This window comes from Ranitomeya variabilis, chromosome 3, assembly GCF_051348905.1.
Source record: "Ranitomeya variabilis isolate aRanVar5 chromosome 3, aRanVar5.hap1, whole genome shotgun sequence".
Lineage (NCBI taxonomy): Eukaryota > Metazoa > Chordata > Amphibia > Anura > Dendrobatidae > Ranitomeya > Ranitomeya variabilis.
In genome coordinates this window covers 21,027,304-21,051,292 of record NC_135234.1, presented here as the reverse complement: position 1 = coordinate 21,051,292, position 23,989 = coordinate 21,027,304, and the positions used below count along the sequence as shown (strand labels likewise).

Here is a 23,989-nt window from a genome sequence, read left to right as displayed (position 1 = left end):
ATTTGGAGGATCCAGACTTGATGGTGGAGTCTCTTGACCATAGCAGCTCAGGTGATCAGTGATCTATGGGTTATCTTTGTAGCAAGTGTATAATTTTTCTACAGCGCCACTATAGGCAAAAAGAAGTATTACACAGCGCTCATTCAAATCAATCGTTTGAGTGTGTAATACTGAACATAACATGTTTGGTCATCTACATGAGAATTCTCAACAATGGACGCCCCTCCATTCAAGAGGTTGGCCACTACTTTTTAATTAATGGCCTATCCATAGGAAAGGTCATCAACATCTATTCGGTAAGGATGTGACATCCGGCATCTACGCCAACCATTTGCCAGCGGCCGGAAGTTCTTGGATGCTGTCAGAACACAGCATCTCTGTCATTTCCATAGTATTCGTGGTCTGGTACTGCAGATCCACCCCCTCATCAACTGCATATGGCGTGGATCTGCAGTTCCCAGCCACGGGGACCACTATAGTTTTGATGGAGTTGCTCCTGTTTTGGCACCATCCAAGAGCTGCCAGTGCCGAATCTCCACCGATCAGATATTGATTACCTATCCTAAGGACAGGCCATCAATAAAAAACTAGCACCCAACTTCTTTAGCTCAGAATTTCCAAGTAGGGTGTATTAGAAATTTTTTTTAAGGTCATGATTATGGCCATGCTGGGTAATTTCTATGAAAATTTAGGGATGATTTATATCAGCTCATTCATATATTATGGGTTTTTTTTGGCAGATATATTTTTTTTACTTATCTCTTAAAAGTAATATATGATATGATTGCTATTCATTGTGAGATTAAATCGCTTTCCTCCTGTTTTTCTAAAATGGATTTCACAGTCACTTGGCAACAAGATAGTCTGGTAAATATCATCAGCTGTTAAATCCGAGGTATCATTATCCCACTATTCCGCCTGAGATGAAAAAAATACTAAGGGAGGAATAATAGCCTTTGGAGCAACACCAAAATGAAGTCAAAAGTTTTTAACTAAAAATATTTAAAAGTACGGTAACTACTAAAACTAAGTTTAGGCCTGTGCCTAAAGGGGCGTGTTGGGTTTAAGTGAGCTAAGGGGTCAAATTCTGGAAGAGATGATCCATCTTGCGTAAAGAGGTTTGTTCTTTGGAAACTAAAGATCTTCTGACCCCCCAAAAACCTGCACCTACAGGCTCCAGGGCTGTAAATCTAGCCTGAAACACAACAGAAAACAATGGAGGATCATGGAACCAAAAATTTTTTAAGAAGCATCTCAAGGTTCTAAATGACCCAACGAGCCACAGCCTTAACATTACAGTGTTTCAGAACTACTTCAGAAGGTCAAATAACGGCCCTCAAAATGGACCATAAAGGTTGCCCTGAAAATCAGAACAAGTGGACCTAGCAGTCCCATCACCTGCACTGTTTTTTTCCATACCAGTATTTTCGGATACATCCTATGATCCATTAATTAAATGTACTGGAAGACATGCATTCCCTGGGCTTCCAGAACGTTTTTGTTGAAGATCTTCCCATTTCTCCTTGCTTTTTTTTAAAGCAGTTGTCCACCTATGAGGTCCATTTTCTCTTCACTAAAAACATGTATTTGGGGCTAGAAATCATTTTTGCAAATTGGTTTCTTAATTTTTTTTGACAATTTGGCTTTTACAGGCTCTTAATAAATTTTGGTCATTTTGGACTGTCTTAAAATCAGAATCTATGGCCCGACTCATCATTGCCTTTTCATCTGTTTTTTTTTATGTAGTTTTTTGCGTTTTGCACTTTTATTTATTTGCATCCAATTCACTATTCTATTTGCTCTTCTTTTTAAACTCTATTTTATATACACTCGCCTTTTTTATTTTTTTTGAGCATGTCAAATTTTGGGGAGCCAGGAGTCGCAAAAACAGTTCAAGATGGGAAGAAAGTCTATTTTTGACTTTACATTAAAATTAATCAATTTTGGTGAATTTAGTTCTCAAAACGGTAAGTAATACCATTATACAAAAAAATAAAGGGAATTAAAAAAAAAACCCGCAATTGATTAATCGGGGCATATATCTACTTTCAGCTAGAAGTTGTTGATTATCCCCCCTCCAATCAGGAACACCCAGAAAAAGTGTATAATTGGTGGAGAAAGGTTTAACTTGATGGACCGAGATCTTTTTTTTAACCTATGTAACTATATATATGTAACCTTTTGCTTAAGTTGCAACTTTTTGTAGCCGATTTAGGCCAAAAAACGCACGAAAACTGATTAATAAATGGGGTTCACAGTCTATATACCTCCTGTAGGATGTATAGGAATTTACCTGTGCTAATACGCAACTTCGGAGGTATCGCTTAAAGCTTCTGGACACTAATTCAAAATCGGTACCTACCAGGTACAATACTGGTGCTATTTATGTGGCACAGTGGTTTTTAGGCTCCTTAAAGGGGCCCTGTCACCAGGTCAAAAGTGTCCAGTTTTTGCTCTTGTTTTGTTTATGCTCCTTTGCAGAATAGTCAGTTTTTTGTTTTTTTAAAATCCGACATACGGTTCCAAAGATATAGGGCAGTTTATTTAGTGATCATTTTTACTGTGTCTACTAAAGGGGCGTGTCTTACATAATTATACAGAGGAGTCACAAGACACGCCCATGAACATCCTGTGAGCAACGACCATAAATGTTAGCGATAAATAAAAAGGCCCTTATCTCTGGAACCGAATGTCGGATTTTAAAAAAACAAAAACTGGAATACTCAGGGGAGTGGCAGGAATCAAATAACAACATAAACTGTAGACTTTTTACAAGGTGACAGACCCACTTTAAGCACTAAGACTTGGTGTGACTCTTACCTTTGCACCTGCCATAGCCAGTGATTTCAACATGGGTTCAGTCCCAAAATGTCTTCCTGTACATTTATTTGACTGTTAAATATTAGGTTTGGTAACGAACTCTTTACAAATGGAACAATTTTTCTCCCAAGTTTCATAAAAGAAAATGTATCAACTAAATAATTGAAGAAAAAGTTAATGAAAGGAAGAAGAATTTTGGTGACTAAAGCAATCATTAAATACACGGAGACCGGATTTTTTATTTTTTTTTGCGAAGGTTATCACCTTCTCGGGGGAAGGGATGAGATTTATATGTAAGAAAGTCTTTGAATCCTGACTATACAAAGGTTGAGAACATTTATATTTAATCAGCAGAATGTACCGATGCCTGTGGCTGATATCATTAATTGGTTAGTCGTGATTAATGCCAATCCGACTGCTGGCGGAGATTAGTGTAATCAAAGAAATCTATAAATGTATTGAATCATTTCTGTTTGTTCTAGAAGGATTTCTTTTATCCCCAAATATATCACATTATGTCACTATGGAGGAAGGAAGGAAGTCGCTGACACCAAGGGATCCAATATAGAATAAAACAAACCCCTGCCAATGATGCCGTGTGGTAAGATTATGTTTATTTTGTATCTAACCAGATTTTTTGTGGCTCAAAGGGGTTACCTATTTTTTAACAGGATCGACAGATGAACAGGATAGAGAACCTATATTATAGGACCAGGGAAGTGAGAGAAGTGAAGCAGGGTTCCTGTGAGACCTGAGAAGTAATAGGGGTAGGACACGATTCCTATAAGGCCTAGGATATAATGAGAAAAGATAGATTACCTGGGTGGAAGGTGGTTCAGGTGCACACCCCGACGCGCGTTTCGGACGGTGTCCTTCGTCAGGGTCAACTATCCTGTTTAGTTAGTTCTCTAACTTTAATGCTCACATTTTGGACTTAAGACGGTGGATCTTTCCACATAATTACTAGTTAATGTATTATAGCAGTACTCATACCTTGAGTGTCACATATTTATTTATCTCCCTCTCTTTTGTTCCTCCCAGTCCTGAGCTCTTATTGATCGTGGGGCACACTATTTCCTGAATGGACTTGGATATAATTGTGCACATTGCAGCACACAATATATTGTGAGATATATTTGAATTGATATCCAGTATTTACTCATTACCTTGGGGTTTGGATTTTATAATAGTCCTTTACTGCACATGTTTATGTTTTCTTTTTATTGATGGTGCGGGCTCCTCTTGTATGTGGTGCTACCTCTTACCATTGTGTCAATAACGGTATTTTATCTTTATATACTTTTTTCGTCCCGTATTCTCTTGATCACATATTCAGCTTTTTTCTTTGCCTTCCTCTTTAAGATGGGGATGTGGAGGAAGGGACAACCACTTTCATAAAATAGTTCTACTATTAGACGTACTATAGTAGACATTATTTTCTAGTAGCGGACATCCCCTTTAAGACCCCATCACCTTAAATTCATCAAGAACTCACACCATTAATTCAGACCTCAGACCCGACCTCTAAAATTAGTTTTGAACCCCAGAACATGCACAAACTGCAGTAAAGACTGACACATAAATACAGAAGGCGGAAGAAGGATATGCACTTATACTGTCCAAGATGCGTGGAGATCTTACTGACCATTTCCATGGGTTTTCAGTGGTGGCCATGAGTGATTATTGCAGCATTTGTTATGTATGTAGACGGACTAAATGAACAGACCTCATCCTCAACGTATTTACTTACTTCGTAAAAGGGTGAGGTAGCGGCTGGTGGGGTTTTGATGCCACAGTGTTAAAAGAAGAGCCCATGGTAGAATAATGAGCAGTGTGGTGAGAAGGTTGCGTCTCCTCAGCATGCTGTTCTGCCTGTCCGTGATCGGTCATTTCTTTACCTACAGGAAAAGCAAAAAGAATGGTGATGACTCTGAGTGATTATTATTTATTACACATCAATAGCAAATCCAGTCACACCCAACATTATAGTACTGCCTTCGTATAATGGAAAATACCTGATATGATGCTACACCTACAGTATATACAAGACTATAACTACTATAATACTGCTCCTATGTACAAGAATATAACTACTATAATACTGCTCCTATGTACAAGAATATAACTACTATAATACTGCCCCCTATGTACAAGATTATAACTACTATAATACTGCCCCTATGTACAAGAATATAACTACTATAATACTGCCCCCTATGTACAAGAATATAACTACTATAATACTGCCCCTATGTACAAGAATATAACTACTATAATACTGCTCCTATGTACAAGAATATAACTAATATAATACTGCCCCCTATGTACAAGAATATAACTACTATAATACTGCCCCTATGTACAAGAATATAACTACTATAATACTGCTCCTATGTACAAGAATATAGCTACCATAATACTGCCCCTATGTACAAGAATATAACTACTATAATACTGCTCCCTATGTACAAGACTATAACTACTATAATACTGCCCCTATGTACAAGAATATAACTACTATAATACTGCTCCTATGTACAAGATTATAACTACTATAATACTGCCCCTATGTACAAGAATATAACTACTATAATACTGCCTCTGTGTACAAGAATATAACTACTATAATACTGCCCCCTATGTACAAGATTATAACTACTATAATACTGCCCCTATGTACAAGAATATAACTACTATAATACTGCCCCTTATGTACAAGAATATAACTACTATAATACTGCCCCTATGTACAAGAATATAACTACTATAATACTGCTCCTATGTACAAGAATATAACTAATATAATACTGCCCCTATGTACAAGAATATAACTACTATAATACTGCCCCTATTACAAGAATATAGCTACCATAATACTGCCCCTAGGTACAAGAATATAACTACTATAATACTGCTCCCTATGTACAAGACTATAACTACTATAATACTGCCCCTATGTACAAGAATATAACTACTATAATACTGCTCCTATGTACAAGAATATAACTACTATAATACTGCTCCCTATGTACAAGACTATAACTACTATAATACTGCCCCTATGTACAAGAATATAACTACTATAATACTGCTCCTATGTACAAGAATATAACTACTATAATACTGCCCCTATGTACAAGAATATAACTACTATAATACTGCCTCTGTGTACAAGAATATAACTACTATAATACTGCCCCCTATGTACAAGATTATAACTACTATAATACTGCCCCTATGTACAAGAATATAACTACTATAATACTGCCCCCTATGTACAAGAATATAACTACTATAATACTGCCCCTATGTACAAGAATATAACTACTATAATACTGCCCCTATGTACAAGAATATAACTACTATAATACTGCTCCTATGTACAAGAATATAACTACTATAATACTGCTCCTACGTACAAGAATATAACTACTATAATACTGCCCCTATGTACAAGAATATAACTACTATAATACTGCCCCTATGTACAAGAATATAACTACTATAATACTGCTCCTATGTACAAGAATATAACTACTATAATACTGCTCCTATGTACAAGAATATAACTACTATAATACTGCCCCTATGTACAAGAATATAACTACTATAATACTGCCCCCATGTACAAGAATATAACTATATAATACTGCTCCTATGTACAAGAATATAACTACTATAATACTGCTCCTATGTACAAGAATATAACTAATATAATACTGCCCCTATGTACAAGAATATAACTACTATAATACTGCTCCTATGTACAAGAATATAACTACTATAATACTGCTCCTATGTACAAGAATATAACTACTATAATACTGCTCCTATGTACAAGAATATAACTACTATAATACTGCCTCCTATGTACAAGAATATAACTACTACAATACTGCCCCTATGTACAAGAATATAACTACTATAATACTGCTCCTATGTACAAGAATATAACTACTGTAATACTGCCCCTATGTACAAGAATATAACTACTATAATACTGCCCCTACGTACAAGAATATAACTACTATAATACTGCCTCCTATGTACAAGAATATAACTACTATAATACTGCCCCTACGTACAAGAATATAACTACTATAATACTGCCTCCTATGTACAAGAATATAACTACTATAATACTGCTCCTATGTACAAGAATATAACTACTATAATACTGCCTCCTATGTACAAGAATATAACTACTACAATACTGCCCCTATGTACAAGAATATAACTACTATAATACTGCTCCTATGTACAAGAATATAACTACTGTAATACTGCCCCTATGTACAAGAATATAACTACTATAATACTGCCCCTACGTACAAGAATATAACTACTATAATACTGCCTCCTATGTACAAGAATATAACTACTATAATACTGCTCCTATGTACAAGAATATAACTACTATAATACTGCCCCTATGTACAAGAATATAACTACTATAATACTGCTCCTATGTACAAGAATATAACTACTGTAATACTGCCCCTATGTACAAGAATATAACTACTATAATACTGCCCCTACGTACAAGAATATAACTACTATAATACTGCCCCTATGTACAAGAATATAACTACTATAATACTGCTCCTATGTACAAGAATATACTATAATACTGCTCCTATGTACAAGAATATAACTACTGTAATACTGCCCCTATGTACAAGAATATAACTACTATAATACTGCTCCTATGTACAAGAATATAACTACTGTAATACTGCCCCTATGTACAAGAATATAACTACTATAATACTGCTCCTATGTACAAGAATATAACTACTATAATACTGCCCCTATGTACAAGAATATAACTACTATAATACTGCTCCTATGTACAAGAATATAACTACTATAATACTGCCCCTATATACAAGAATATAACTACTATAATACTGCCCCTATGTACAAGAATATAACTACTATAATACTGCCCCCATGTACAAGAATATAACTACTATAATACTGCTCCTATGTACAAGAATATAACTACTATAATACTGCACTTATGTAGGAGAAAATAACCAGTATTAGTCTTAGGTCAGCTTAGTGTCCGGCAGTCTGTGGGTTACTGAGATTTTGCTTTTACGCTCTGTTTAGAATTAATTACATTCAGAGTCAGTTAAGCGAACGCCCAATTTTTGAGATCTGATTGTGATATAACAGCGCACCAGAAATAATTGGATACAAATGAATAAATCAGCACTGTGGTAATTGTCTGCCTCTATTTTTCAGGTCAAAACTTTAGAAATCAGCATTTTCTGTGGCTTTATTTGTGACATTGAAATCCAGTGTCTATGATTGTCTGCAGCGCATTGTTGAGCGAAGAGTCCCTGGACCCCTGTTGATAAACGAGGAGTAAGATTGGGTAGTGAAATATGGAAATATCCTTTTATTTCCATCAATTTGGAATTACAAGGTATAAAGCTAGTGACACGTGATGGGAGCACAGGTGGCAGTCACATAGTCAAGGTTCATCTGGTAGCTGTAACTTTCGTTTTAGATCTGTCGCTTTAGATCTGTCACTGTCGGTTTAGATCTGTTGCTTTAGATCTGTCGCTTTAGATCTGTCACTGTCGTTTTGGAACTGTCACTGTCACTCTAGATCTGTCACTGTCGCTTTAGATCTGTCGCTGTCACTTTAGATCTGTCACTGTCACTTTAAATCTGTCACTGTCGCTCTAGATCTGTCGCTTTAGATCTGTCACTTTGGAACTGTCACTGACGCTTTAGATCTGTCACTGTCGCTTTAGATCTGTCGCTTTAGATCTGTCACTGTCGCTTTAGATCTGTCACTGACTCTTTAGACCTGTCACTGACTCTTTAGATCTGTTGCTGTCACTTTAGATCAGTCGCTTTAGAGCTGTCATTGTCATTTTAGATCTGTCGCTTTAGATCTGTCACTGTCGCTTTAGATCTGTCACTGTCACTTTAGATCTGTCGCTTTAGATCTGTCACTGTCGCTTTAGATCTGTCGCTTTAGATCTGTCACTGTCACATTAGATCTGTTGTTGTCACTTTAGATCTGTCGCTTTAGATCTGTCAGTGTTGCTTTACATCTGTCACTTTAGATCTGTCAGTCGCTTTAGATCTGTCACTGTCGCTTTAGAACTGTCACTGTCGGTTTAGATCTGTTGCTTTAGATCTGTCGCTTTAGATCTGTCACTGTCGTTTTGGAACTGTCACTGTCACTCTAGATCTGTCACTGTCGCTTTAGATCTGTCGCTGTCACTTTAGATCTGTCACTGTCACTTTAAATCTGTCACTGTCGCTCTAGATCTGTCGCTTTAGATCTGTCACTTTGGAACTGTCACTGACGCTTTAGATCTGTCACTGTCGCTTTAGATCTGTCGCTTTAGATCTGTCACTGTCGCTTTAGATCTGTCACTGACTCTTTAGACCTGTCACTGACTCTTTAGATCTGTTGCTGTCACTTTAGATCAGTCGCTTTAGAGCTGTCATTGTCATTTTAGATCTGTCGCTTTAGATCTGTCACTGTCGCTTTAGATCTGTCACTGTCACTTTAGATCTGTCGCTTTAGATCTGTCACTGTCGCTTTAGATCTGTCGCTTTAGATCTGTCACTGTCACATTAGATCTGTTGTTGTCACTTTAGATCTGTCGCTTTAGATCTGTCAGTGTTGCTTTACATCTGTCACTTTAGATCTGTCAGTCGCTTTAGATCTGTCACTGTCGCTTTAGATGTGTCACTGTCGCTTTAGATCTGTTGTCACTTTAGATCTGTCGCTTTAGATCTGTCACTGTTGCTTTAGATCTGTTGCTGTTGCTTTAGATCTGTCGCTTTAGATCTGTCACTGTCGCTTTAGATCTGTTGCTGTTGCTTTAGATCTGTCGCTTTAGATCTGTTGTTGTCACTTTAGATCTGTCACTTTAGATCTGTCACTGTCGCTTTAGATGGGAATAGGGGAGAGAACACGATAGAGCTTGAAATCAGTAAAACATAAGTAAAGCAAAGTATTTAGAAAGCTTCTTCATTTTTAATGTAGATTTAACGGCTGTCGAGATGCAAAACGTTGTTGAAAAGCTGAATTTTCCTTTAATGTTATTTTTTTAAATAAACAGATAAAGGGATTATCCGCCACATTCAGTTTCCCCAAATTCAATGGCAGGAACTCGGGGTCTGTCAACTCTTTGAGAGACTCATGTATTTCTCTAATGCAAATCTTATTGATCAAGCAGAAGTGCAGTGTAAAGAATCGGGAAAACAGACTGATGAGACATCAAATAGATGATACTGGTATGTGGGCACGGCGTGATACTTCAGGGATTCGACGTGACACCCGAGGCCGAGCTTAGGGGTTCACCTGTGTCACTTGAATGCAACAGATATCCTGGTATTTCAGTTTAACCATTGAGACCCCACCGTTCATGAGAAGCGGGTTCTAAAAGTCCCTTATGTGATTGGAACCGTAGTGTGCAAGTGTGATTACAGATCTATTCACTTCTATGGAAGCAGTAGTGCGCATGTGTATTTACAGCTCCAGTCACTTCTATGGGAGCAGTATTGTGCATAGGTGATTACAGCTCCATTCACTTCTATGGGAGCAGTATTGTGCATAGGTGATTACAGCTCCATTCACTTCTATGGGAGCAGTATTGTACATTTGTGATAACCGCTCCATTCAATTCTATGGGAACACTATTGTGCATATAGGTCCATTTACTTCTATGGGAGCAGTAGTGCACACGTGTAATTACAGCTCCATCCACTTCTATGGGAGCAGTATTGTGCATAGGTGATTACAGCTGCATTCACTTCTATGGGGGCAGTGTTGTGCATATGTGATTACAGCTCCATTCACTTCTATGGGAGCAGTATTGTACATTTGTGATAACCGCTCCATTCACTTATATGGGATAGTGTTGTGCATGTTTGATTACAGCTCCATTCACTTCTATGGGAGCAGCATGATGCATGCATGACCACAACTATCAAAGACAATGAATACTGATGATGCTCACTACTGCCTCATTCAGACAGGGATATTTGGGACCCCTGATCACGTGATCAGTGGGGGTCCTAGTTGTCGGACATGCAGGATTCATCATCACCAATCGGTTGAGGTACCGCCGCTTGCGTTCATCCCTCTTTGGCTCCTTTTCTAATCCCAGCACTGCAGATCTCATCACTTATTGTCTCCACATTCACAGCTGCTGCGAGAGCGTAATCTGATTATTACAGTCCAGGCCGCTCTAATTAGACCTAACAGCACAGTACAAGTGCGGGGAAGAGACGGAGTCGCCCACTGCGGACTCGTTACACTCTAATAAATGTCCTTCAGTCTCTGGGGCTGCGGATATAGTGCCAGGATTACGTGATACCCCGGAGGTGACATTTTTATAGTTTATGGATATTTAACCCACTTATGGCTGGGGAAGCTTTTTACCCTGCAGGCAATGTTTGGTGCTGATAAAGCTTATCGCAGGGCATGAGTCAAATTTACAAATCTAGTTATTTAATTTCCCAGAGGAGCATTGTACGGCGAATAAGCCTCCTTACCTTGACAAGCCAGAGATGGTATGTCACTCTCCATAAGGAGAAACGTTACCCCTTAGACCCCAGTCCAGAGCCTCTCACCTAGCCAAATCAGTTCTCACGCTTCGCACTGACGAGGGCCAACAGCCCGAAACACCGTGTCTGCGAATTGAGATACTGATTTGGCTTTTATCCTAAGTCATATTGCACGACTCGTTAAAGGGTTGATTGTGACTTGTAGGATCGCTACTTCCAACAGGTGGCGCTATAGAGTTAAGTCCTCTTTCTCTCAGAAGAGGCAATTTGCAGATACAAATCTAGTTACAGATTCTTAGGAGAAAACATACGACTGCTCTATTCACTGCAAGTAGGGAAATGGAGAGTAATAATCCAACCCCAAAACTACCACACTATACCGTCATATAATGTTCTCCATGCTTAGTGTGGCGCACACAGACACACCAGCCAAAGCCTGAGTCAGCTTCTCCCCTTTTTATCTGGTCTCAGATGTGATTTTCACATCTGTTACTTGCCACGGGTGAATCTGAACGAGCATCACATGCTTGAAACAAAGTTGTTCATCCACAATTTTTGAATGGTGCCAACAATTTTGTCCTGCCCATTTTAAAATGAAAAAGTGAAATTATGTTCGATTTTCCTTTTTTTTTTTCAGTTTTTTTGTGTTGTTTCAATACACACAAAGAAAATAAACATGTGTATAACAAAAATCTGTAAAATACATTTCTAGGAGAAATACAGCATCTTCTGGAACAGTTTCAAGGGTGTCAACACTTTCTGCCATGACTGTATCTATAAGTCTATTTGTCTCTCAACTTTCTTCTTTCTCTATCTATTTATCTATCTCTACCTTTCTACCTCTGTGTATCTTTCATCCATCCACTTTATTTCTGTTTATTTCTCCACTATCTGTCTCCTTGTGGCCTGACCTATTATCTATCATCTAATTATCTATCTATCTATCTACCTATTATCTATCTATCTATTATCTATCTATTATCTATCTGTGATCTATTACACTGGTCAACAGCATTTTTGGTGCCAAAGATATTTCATCGAATTTAGGGTATTTTTGGGGTGCTGATTCTGAATATGCCATCAGTTTTGCCAGATTGGCTCAAGTTTTTGAGATTTTTGGTATCTTATTTATAGCACTTGTTGGTAAATGCGACGCATCATCTCATTAATTTCTTTGGATTAGTACTTGAACTGAGCAGTTCTCAATATAGTTTTGTGTTAATTAGTGTTCTAAAAGTTTGTTCATAGCTTGATTTTTGCACTAACTTTATGTTGTTGTCTGTTTTCCAGTGAAAAGCATGAACTCATCAAGAAGAAGTTGTCTTAACGATCCAGACTCATTCTGTTACATTTGTGGTGAATACACACTGCCAAAACATAGAAGAAACATAACAGACTTCGTAAAAAAAGTGTATTTTGCCTATTTTGGGGTTATGCTTGGGGACCAAGACAAGTTTTGGGCACCACACATAGTGTGCAAAGCATGTATCGAATTATTACGAAAATGGAGCAAAGGACAAAGAAAAAGCTTCAAATTTGGTGTTCCAATGGTGTGGAGAGAGCCAAAAAATCATCATGATGACTGTTATTTATGGTAACCACAGGTACAGGCACATCTTCACAATGAGGGACAGGCCTTCTTGCAGATTCCATGTTACTCCCATTTTCGTTTCTTATGCTTATTGAATCCTTGCACTTGCACTGCACAGAAATAACAGTCATCATGATGATTTTTTGGCTCTCTCCACACCATTGGAACACCAAATTTGAAGCTTTTTCTTTGTCCTTTGCTCCATTTTCGTAATAATTCGATACATGCTTTGCACACTATGTGTGGTGCCCAAAACTTGTCTTGGTCCCCAAGCATAACCCCAAAATAGGCAAAATACACTTTTTTTTACGAAGTCTGTTATGTTTCTTCTATGTTTTGGCAGTGTGTATTCACCACAAATGTAACAGAATGAGTCTGGATCGTTAAGACAACTTCTTCTTGATGAGTTCATGCTTTTCACTGGAAAACAGACAACAACATAAAGTTAGTGCAAAAATCAAGCTATGAACAAACTTTTAGAACACTAATTAACACAAAACTATATTGAGAACTGCTCAGTTCAAGTACTAATCCAAAGAAATTAATGAGATGATGCGTCGCATTTACCAACAAGTGCTATAAATAAGATACCAAAAATGTCAAAAACTTGAGCCAATCTGGCAAAACTGATAGCATATTCAGAATCAGCACCCCAAAAATACTCCAAATTCATTAAAATATTTTGGACACCAGAAAAAATTTTTTTTTTTGTTGACCTGTGTTATCTATAACTTCCGACCTGTGTTTCTTTCATCCACCCATTTTATTTCCCCACTCTCTGTCTCCCTGTGACCTGCCCTATTATCTCTCCATTGACTTCACTCCCTCCCTTCTGCCTCTTTCTTTGTGGCTCCTTATACAGAGTCCTCTGCTTCTGTCTCCATTGTTAATGATCATCTGATTTCCTGTCTTTTATAAAGTCACCTTCAGATTCTTCTTTTCCAGAAGACTTTCCTTTGTTCTGTTTGGAACATTCTTTCCTGTTTTCATTCTAGAAGTTCAAGCTGAAATTACAGTCAACTCTTCCTCCTTACTGACAATTGTATCTCGTCCTTTACTGATGCCAGAACCTGAGGTGCCACATGGAGTCTCCAGCAGCTCATCTAGTGCATTCCTAAAGTATTATATCATATTATCTCCATTTATTTCATTTAACCCCTTCATGACCTTGGGATTTTCCGTTTTTCCGTGTTTGTTTTTCGCTCCCCTCCTTCCCAGAGCCATAACTTTTTTTATTTTTCCGTGAATATGGCCATGTGAGGGCTTATTTTTTGCGGGACGAGTTGTACTTTTGAACGACATCATTGGTTTTAGCATGTCGTGTACTAGAAAACGGGAAAAAAATTCCAAGTGCGGTGAAATTGCAAAAAAAGTGCAGTCCCACACTTGTTTTTTGTTTGGCTTTTTTGCTAGGTTCACTAAATGCTAAAACTGACCTGCCATTATGATTCTCCAGGTCATTACGAGTTCATAGACACCTAACATGTCTAGGTTCTTTTTTATCTAAGTGGTGAAAAAAATTCCAAACTTCGCTAAAAAAAAAAATTGCGCCATTTTCCGATATCCGTAGCGTTTTCACTTTTCATGATCTGGGGTCAGGTGAGGGCTTATTTTTTGCGTGCCGAGCTGGCGTTTTTAATGATACCATTTCGGTGCAGATACGTTCTTTTGATCGCCCGTTATTGTATTTTAATGCAATGTCGCAGCGACCAAAAAAATGTAATTCTGGTGTTTCAAATTTTTTTCTCGCTGCGCTGTTTAGCGATCAGGTTAATGCTTTTTTTTATTGATAGATCGGGCGATTCAATACCAAATATGTGTATGTTTGATTTTTTTTTAATGGATTTATTTTGAATGGGGCGAAAGGGGGGTGGATTTTTTTTTACTTTTGCCATGCTTCAATAGCCTAGAAGCTGGCACAACACGATCGGCTCTGCAACATAGCAGCAATCTGATGTTTGCTGCTATGTAGCAGAATTGCAGGTGTGCTGTGAGCGCCAACCACAGGGTGGCGCTCACAGCTACCGGCGATCAGTAACCATAGAGGTCTCAAGGACCTCTATGGTTACAATGCTGAAACATCGCTGACCTCCGATCATGTGACGGGGGTTGGCGATGCGCTCATTTCCGTCCGGAAGCGCCGTTTAAATGCCGCTGTCTGCGTTTGACAGCGGCATTTAGTTAATAGGCGCAGGCAGATCGCGATTCTGCCCGCGCCTGTTACGGGCACATGTCAGCTGTTCAAAACAGCTGACATGTCCCGGCTTTGATGCGGGCTCACCGCCAGAGCCCGCATCAAAGCGGGGCTTCTGACCTCGGACGTACTATCCCGTCCGAGGTCAGAAAGGGGTTAATCATACTAAACAGGTCTACATCATTTTCAGATCTTCTATCTATTCTCTATCTGTTATCTACACTACCGTTCAAACGTTTAGGGTCACCCAGACAATTTTGTGTTTTCCATGATAACTCATACTTTTATTAATCCAATGATTTGCCAAATGATTGTAAAATCTAGTCCAGACATTGACAAGGTTCGAAAAAAAAAGATTTTTATGTGAAATAATAATTTTCTCCTTCACACTTTGCTCCCTTTGCAGTAATTCCAGCATTGCAGACCTCTGGCATTCTAGCAGTTAATTTGCTGAGGTAATCTGGAGAAATTTCCTCCCATGCTTCCAGAAGCCCCTCCACAAGTTGGTTTGGCTGATGGGCACTTTTTGCACCATACGGTCAAGCTGCTCCCACAATGGGGCTGAGATCTGGTGACTGTGCTGGCCGCTCCATTACAGATAGATACCAGCTGCTGCTTCTTCCCTAAATAGTTCTTGCATAATTAGGAGGTGTGCTTTGGGTCATTGTCCTGTTGTAGGATGAAATTGTCTCCAATCAAGCGCTGTCCACAGGGTATGGCATGGTGTTGTAAAATGGAGTGATAGCCTTCCTTATTCAAAATTTCTTTTACCTTGTACAAATCTCCCACTTTACCAGCACCAAAGCAACTCCAGACCCTCACATTACCTCCACCATGCTTGACAGATGGCGTCACACTCTTCCAGCATCTTTTCAGTTGTTCTGCGTCTCACAAATGTTCTTCTGTGTGATCCAAACACCTCAAACTTGGATTCGTCTGCCCATAACACATTTTTCCAATCTTCCTCTGTCCAATGTCTGTGTTCTTTTGCCCATATTAATCTTCTCCTTTTATTAGCCAGTCTCAGATATGGCTATTTCTTTGCCACTCTGCCCTGAAGGCCAGCATCCTGGAGTCACCTCTTCACTGTAGACGTTGACACTGGCGTTTTGCGTGTACTATTTAATGAAGCTGCCAGTTGAGGACCTGTGAGGTGTCGATTTCTCACACTACAGACTCTAATGTACTTGTCTTGTTGCTCAGTTGTGCAGCGGGGCCTCACACTTCTCTTTCTACTCTGATTAGAGCCTGTTTGTGCTCTGCTCTGAAGGGAGTAGTACACACCGTTGTAGGAAATCTTCAGTTTCTTGGCAATTTCTCATACGGAATAGCGTTCATTTCTAAGAACAAGAATAGACTGTCGACTTTCACATGAAAGTTCTTTTTTTCTGGCCATTTTGAGAGTTCAGTGGAACCAACAAATGTAATGCACCAGATTCTCAAATAGCTCAAAGGAAGGTCAGGTTTATAGGTTCTCTAATCAGCCAAACTGTTTTCAGCTGTGCTAACATACTTGCACAAGGATTTTCAAGGGTATTCTAACCTATGTGAGGCTGTGGCCTCTGTTACAGCTAGGGGGTGCTGTTTGTGCTCCCCAGAATGTGCATGCAGACAGATGAAGACCATAAGTGTGCATGGAAGTCGCAGGTGTAGCTGTGATTGCAATGTGAGGCAGTGACTCATGTCACAGGTAGGGGTCGCTGTGTCTTCTCCCCAGGTTGTGCATGCAGACGGATGAAGTCCATAGGTGTGCATGGGAGTCACGTATTTCCGATCCGGGTTTTCCATGTGGCTGAAGGCCACAGGTTTGTGTGTGTTAAAAGCCCTGCAGTAAGGGGTATGGGTGTGTCAGGTGTCAGGTGTGTGAGGTGCACGTCAGTGTCAGTCTGGTGTGTGCTGGTGTGCAGAGCAGAGGCCTGCAGAGTGCTGGCTGAGTGCATGGAGGCACAGGCCAGCAGAGCCAGCACCCAGGGCAGCTGAATAGCCTGGAACCTGCAGCGTACACAGAGATGCAAGTCGTCCATTGTACTGGTCTCGGTTGTGGACAGTCCTGTGCCCGGAGGTAGATGTCCTGTGCCCAAAAGAGGACTAGCATGTGTAACAATTGCAAACAGGTGGATATGGTGCTGTGTATGGCTGTGTGAGTAAAGAGACTGTAAGAGACTGATACAGCGATGCAGGACACCCATGAGAACCAGTCAGAGGAAGGTTGGCGTGTGTAGTGTCTGCAACATATGAGGATGTGTGTATGGAGACTGTGAGATGGCGTGCAGTCGCCCAGGGAAACTGGACAAGCAAAGTCTCGCCTGTTTAGGGACCGCAAATCTAAAGCCATGTGATTTGTATTGCTATGAACTGGTGTAAACTGAATACTGATAATATACACTGAAGTTATATGCATTTGTGTGAATTGGACTTTAATGCTGTGAAGAAACACAATAAAAGAGACTTATGTACTTGAACTTTGTGGGTCACTGCTTCTTCAACGCGTATGATGCTACTACAGTCTTACACCATCCATTAGCCTTCTTACACAGTTAGCAAACACAAAACCATAAGAACACTGGAGTGATGGTTGTTGGAAAATGGCCTCTATACACCTATGAAGATATTGCATTACAAACCAGACGTTTGCAGCTAGAATAGTCATTTATCACATTAACAATGTATAGAGGGTATTTCTGAATTATTTAATGTTAGCTTCATTGGAAAAAACTGTGCTTTTCTTTAAAAAATAAGAAAATTTCTAAGTGACCCTAAACTTTTGAACGGTAATCAATCTATCTATCTATCTATCTATCTATCTATCTATCTATCTATCTATCTATCTATCTATCATCTGCCCCCTCCAACCTCCCTCATCTCTGCTGAGGACTTTGCCACACACTTTAAAAATAAGATCGACCAAACAAGGCAAGTCTTTATTGTTCAACCACGACAACCCCTGTGTATACCAGACCAATACCCAAGCCCCATAACCTCCCTATCCAACATCACTGAAGGGGGGCTTAACTGTCTCCTCTCCAAATCGCACCTCACCACCTGTGCACTTGACCCCATCCCATCCCACCTCCTCTCCAACCTCACCACCACACTAATCCCATCCCTAACCCATCTCTTCAATTTATCACTAACTTCTGGCACCTTCCCCACTGCTTTCAAACATGCCACAATCATGCCTATCCTTAAAAAGCCAACCCTCGATCCAACTGCTATGTCCAGCTATCGCCCAATATCGCTGCTCGCATTCGCTTCCAAACTCCTGGAGCCGCACGTCCACGCTGAACTTTCCTCCCACCTCTCATCTAACTTGCTCTTTGACAATCTACAATCTGGTTTCCGCCCCCATCACTCAACTGAGACTGCCCTGACCAAAATTACTAACGACCTACTTACAGCCAAAGCTAACGGACAATACTCTGTACTCCTCCTTCTAGATCTGTCCTCTGCTTTCCACACAGTTGACCACTGCCTCCTACTACAGATCCTCTCCTCCTTTGGCATCAAAGACCTCGCCCCATCCTGGATCTCCACGTACCTTTCCAACTGCACATTCAGCGTCTCCCACACTACCTCCTCATCCCACCCTCTCTCTGTTGGAGTCCCCCAAGGCTCTGTTCTAGGACCCTACTCTTCTCAATCTATACACTTGGCCTGGGACAACTCATAAAGTCTCATGGATTCCAGTACCATCTCTATGCTGATGACACTCAGATCTACCTCTCTGGACCAGACGTCACCTCTCTGCTGTCAAGAATCCCAGAGTGTCTATCAGCCATATCCACCTTCTCCTCTCGCTTCCTCAAACTCAATGTGGACAAATCTGAACTCATAATCTTTCCTCCATCTCATAGATCTTCCATACCTGACCTATCTATCGCAATCAATGACATCACGCTTTCCCCCGTACTGGTAGTCCACTGCCTTGGAGTAACCCTTGACTCTGCCCTGTCCTTCAAACCGCACATCCAAGCTCTTTCCACCTCCTGTTGCCTCCAGCTCAAAAATATCTCCAGAATCCGTCGTTTCCTCAACCATCAATCTACTAAAAGGCTAGTGCATGCCCTCATCATCTCCTGCCTTGATTACTGCAACATCCTTTTCTGCGGCCTCCCTTCTAACACCATTGCACCTCTCCAGTTCGTCCTTAACTCTGCTGCCCGACTAATTCATCTCTCTCCTCGCTACTCCTCCGCTTCCCCCCTCTGCAAATCTCTTCACTGGCTCCCATTCCCTCAGCGTATCCAGTTCAAATTACTAATACTGACCTACAAAGCCATCCATAACCTGTCTCCTCCATATATCTCTGAACTAATCTCCCGATATCTTCCCTCACGTAATCTCCGGTCCTCCCAAGACCTCCTTCTCTCCTCCACACTTATTCGCTCCTCATCCAATCGCCTCCAAGACTTCTCACGAATATCCCCCATCCTCTGGAATTCTTTGCCCTAACACGTCCGACTATCAACCACATTCGGATCCTTCAGACAGAACCTGAAAACCCACCTCTTCAGGAAAGCCTACAGCCTGCACTGACCCTGCTGCCTCCTCATCACTACCGGAGCTACCGCCTCACCAACAACGGAGCTCCTGACACCCTTAACCTACTGTCTCCATCCCCACCATCCTGTAGAATGTAAGCCCGTGGGGGCAGGGTCCTCGCCCCTCTGTATCAGTCTGTAATTGTTAGTTTGTATACTGTAAGTGATATCTGTAATCTGTATGTAACCCCTTCTCATGTACAGCACCATGGAATTAATGGTGCTATATAAAAAGAAAGAACTTATGTGGATCTACGAGCTTAATACCCTTAAACCCAAGGGTCTAAATGTAGATTACAAAATATACACTGTTATTTTTTTTTTTTCAGTAAATATATTTATTGAAATTTTTAATTGAAATTTTTAAACAGGAAAAACAATAAAAAGAATCATTACAATGTCCAGAGCTATACATTACGCCTACTCACTGTTATTTAGACTAAGGTATACGTCCTTTGTCAGACAGGAAAATATGAGGATTTGTGAGTAACAATTTTTTATCCTTATTTTTAAGTAGGGACATAATGTTATATAGCCCTAATTTTATTGTCGTTTGCTTTTTAGATGTACTGCTGTCCAACACTAGAGGACACTAACCTTGGAGAAGCATGTTTACATGGAGGACGAAAAAGATTTATTTTTTTTTTTTAAACTTTCTTTAAAAAAACTTTTTTTTGCATTTTTTCTATATATGGAGTTTCTCTCCAAAAATATATACCTTTTTGATGAAATTTTCTTCAATCTGTGAATGGATTACTGATCAAATTAAAAGCAATATCAAAAAAATATAAAAAACAAAAAAATAAGTTTTCAAATGTGTTGAAATCTCATTGAAAAGCAAGCGTATAATTAAGTGCAAGCTAGTAACCAGGACTGTGGTGTAACTACCTTTTATTAGTCCCATTTGTAGCATATTGATCCGGAGGGGTTAATTGCGACACTTGGACACTATGTGATTTCCGGAGACAACCTGAATAAGGTGCCGTCCGATGCGCCAGGGTGGGAATATACGCCTTTACAGTCCGTATTGTAATGAACATGTTGCACAAAAAAGGTTTGCACAAGCTATAATGGATGAAAATGTGTGTGTGCATATCGCTTGCATATTGACACCTTAAATGGTTGGTAATGGTAGAGAACCTGTTATAATTGAAGTGCCACAAGAAATATGGCGATTTAATGCGCACATGCGCTATCTGAAAATGCCACACAGAAGAGCTTATTGGTTGGTAATCCATTCCATACTGATGACGCGCCTGGACATGTGCAATAGATTAGATAGAACGCTGGGTAATGGGAATGGCGGCCTCCGTGAGTAACATGTACCTTCCAGGGTAGATGTGAACAAAATATAATAACGAATGTAGCGATTGGCTGGAGAATACAAAGTATATTCTAAGAAAGCAATAAGAAGTATATTATTTTTTTATGTAAACACTTAGCACGCTTGCACTGTAGCACTTTATACTGTCATAGATAAATGATAATATTTAATGATTCACTCTAGAAATGATAATAAATGCACTTTTGTAATGTACATTATAATTGGTTATAATTAAGGATTGTTAAGATACCTATGAATATACATCATGTTGATACACCCACCGCTTGAGAAAGGCTCATTCAGAGCCAAAACGTCGCCTGGACATGTGGGTTGATTAAATCCTGCACTTTTTTCACTGAAATAATGTAGTGCTGTCTCTTTTTTGAATTTCCATGAAGTGTGGACAATCATTGGACGGATTGTTTGGGGGCCTTGCACCCGAAGATAAGTATAATATTGTGCTGTTCCCCTTTTTTTCTATATCTATCTATCTATCTATCTATCTATCTATCTATCTATCTATCTATCTATCTATCTATCTATCTCATCTATCTATCCATCTGTCTATCTATCATCTATCTATCTATCTTCTATCTATCATCTATCTATTATCTATCTATCTATCATCTATCTATTATCTATCTATCATCTATCTATTATCTATCTTCTATCTATCTATCTATCTATTATCTATCTATCATCTATCTATCTATCATCTATCTATTATCTATCTATCTATCTATCTATCTATCTATCATCTATCTATTATCTATCTATCATCTATCTATTATCTATCTTCTATCTATCTATCTATCTATTATCTATCTATCTTCTATCTATTATCTATCTATTATCTATCTATTATCTATCTATTAACTATCATCTATCTATTATCTATCTTCTATCTATTATCTATCTATTATCTATCTTCTATCTATTGTCTATCAATCATCTATCTATTATCTATCTTCTATCTATCTATTATCTATCTATTATCTATCTATTATCTATCTATCTATCTTCTATCTATCTATTAACTATCATCTATCTATTATCTATCTTCTATCTATCTATTATCTATCTATTATCTATCTATTATCTATCTATCTATCTATCTTCTATCTATCTATTAACTATCATCTATCTATTATCTATCTTCTATCTATATATTATCTATCTATTATCTATCTATTTATCTTCTATCTATTGTCTATCAATCATCTATCTATTATCTATCTTCTATCTATCTATCTATCTATCTATCTATTATCTATCTTCTATCTATATATTATCTATCTATCTATCTATCTATCTATCTATCTATCTATCTATCTATCTATCTATCTATCTATCTATCTATCTCCATCTGTAATACTTATTGCTGGACATTGCAGCGGTAATATCTGTTCTTTTTGGCACTGAGGATATAACTGCCCAGAAGCGCCTTTTTCCCAGATTGTCTGATGGAAAGTTGGTATAAAAAGTTTTTATGGTGAATTTTTTCTCCACTAGAATAAATCGTGTGACACCAGAAGGGTCCGGAGTGACGGAGAACAGCTGTATACAGGACTCAGGCCTTCACAGGCCTCGTCCATCACCCCTGCGGCCCTTAGCAACCAGCCACAGCTGAGCCTCTGTTCTCCTCACTGGTTGCTATAGGCAACGAGGCCGGACTCTTTGTTTGGCTAAAACAAAAATGGCCGCGTCTCTATAGCTGAAAAAGTAAGAAAAAAATCATGTCCCTTAGCAGCAGCCCTGACCTTGGCGAGCTCTATTAGTAAAAGATCTCATCCCCCCGCCGCCACGGCTCCTCCGCAATCACTTCTGCGCTAGTCTTGGCCTCAGGTAATGGAAAAAACACAAGATTCGGCTGTTTGTTGAATATTTAAAGGGCCGGCGCAGCACTTGTAAGACGCATCTCTTATTAATTTTGTGTTAGGTGCCCCGGCGGGCTCCGTGTTACGGCTGCAATCATCGGGAAGCCAAATTATTTAAGTCATGCTGATTCCTCGAGTCCGACAATAAGGAGCGGAGACGATGCCTCCATTATTTATAAGGATGACCTCCGCTTCCACGGCCCATGTTTTATTCATGGTTGTTTGTTCTGTGCTGATATCCACCCGCCAGACACAACTCTGCTCCAATTTGCATCCAGATAAAGGGACGGCTCCATCCGTCGCCCCCACTCGCTTCTTTATTTCCCAATTACTTGTCCACTTTGAGCTGCGAATACGTTTCAGAAAAACAAGGAGATTTTTTTTTTTTTTTCAATATCTTATGGTGAAATATCACGCACTCTTAAAGGGATGTGTTCATGCCAATGTGGTTTTGGGCGGATTTACTTCAAATACTCCTTTAACAAGCTTCCTATTCATTTCAGTGTGAAAACACGCCCTATAGTGCACACGGTGATGGGGGTTTTTTTTCCCACAAGTTTTTTTTTTTATTTGTGATAAAGACGAAGCAATTCTTGAGGCAGATTCGTCTACTGAATCACCTGGAGCAGAAAAATGCCTCGTACACAAAAAAGTGTAAAAAAAATAAAAGAAAACTGATAAAATGCTTCAGATTTACCTAATGAATCAACTGGAGCAGAACAATATGTGGATTATTCTGGCCGAAAGATCAACAGGAAAAAAAACCTTAATGTGCTTTGCTTCAAAATCTACGTAAGGGTATGTTCACACAACGTTTTTTTCAAGCAGAAGCTAAACGTCAGCCCTATAGTGAGTGGTATGTATGGCGGTATTATTTGTACAATCTATAGCACTGAGTTTTAGGTACAGTAATGTTTTTTTTTGGTATCAGGGTATTACATGGGTACAGTATGGCACTATTAATTGTATATGTTGCGGTTATATGCTTGACCATGATAAAGTACTGATATTTGGACGCTGTATGGCGGTATTATTTCTACAATCTATAGCACTGGTTTTGGGTACAGTAATTTTTTGGGGGTATCAGGGTATTAC

The 23,989-nt window shown here is 39.2% G+C and overlaps 1 protein-coding gene across 2 annotated transcripts in view; it reads right to left on the bottom strand.

Moving 5' to 3' along the window:
• LOC143814980 (galactosylgalactosylxylosylprotein 3-beta-glucuronosyltransferase 1-like) overlaps window positions 1-23,989 on the bottom strand; it is a 124,874-nt gene that overhangs the window by 5,071 nt on the left and 95,814 nt on the right. For both annotated transcript variants that reach the window (XM_077293724.1, XM_077293725.1), the window contains exon 2: window positions 4,571-4,718. In XM_077293724.1, coding sequence (XP_077149839.1) covers window positions 4,571-4,682 — 112 coding nt within the window. In that variant the 5' untranslated portion in view covers window positions 4,683-4,718. The remainder of the gene's footprint in view (window positions 1-4,570; window positions 4,719-23,989) is intronic.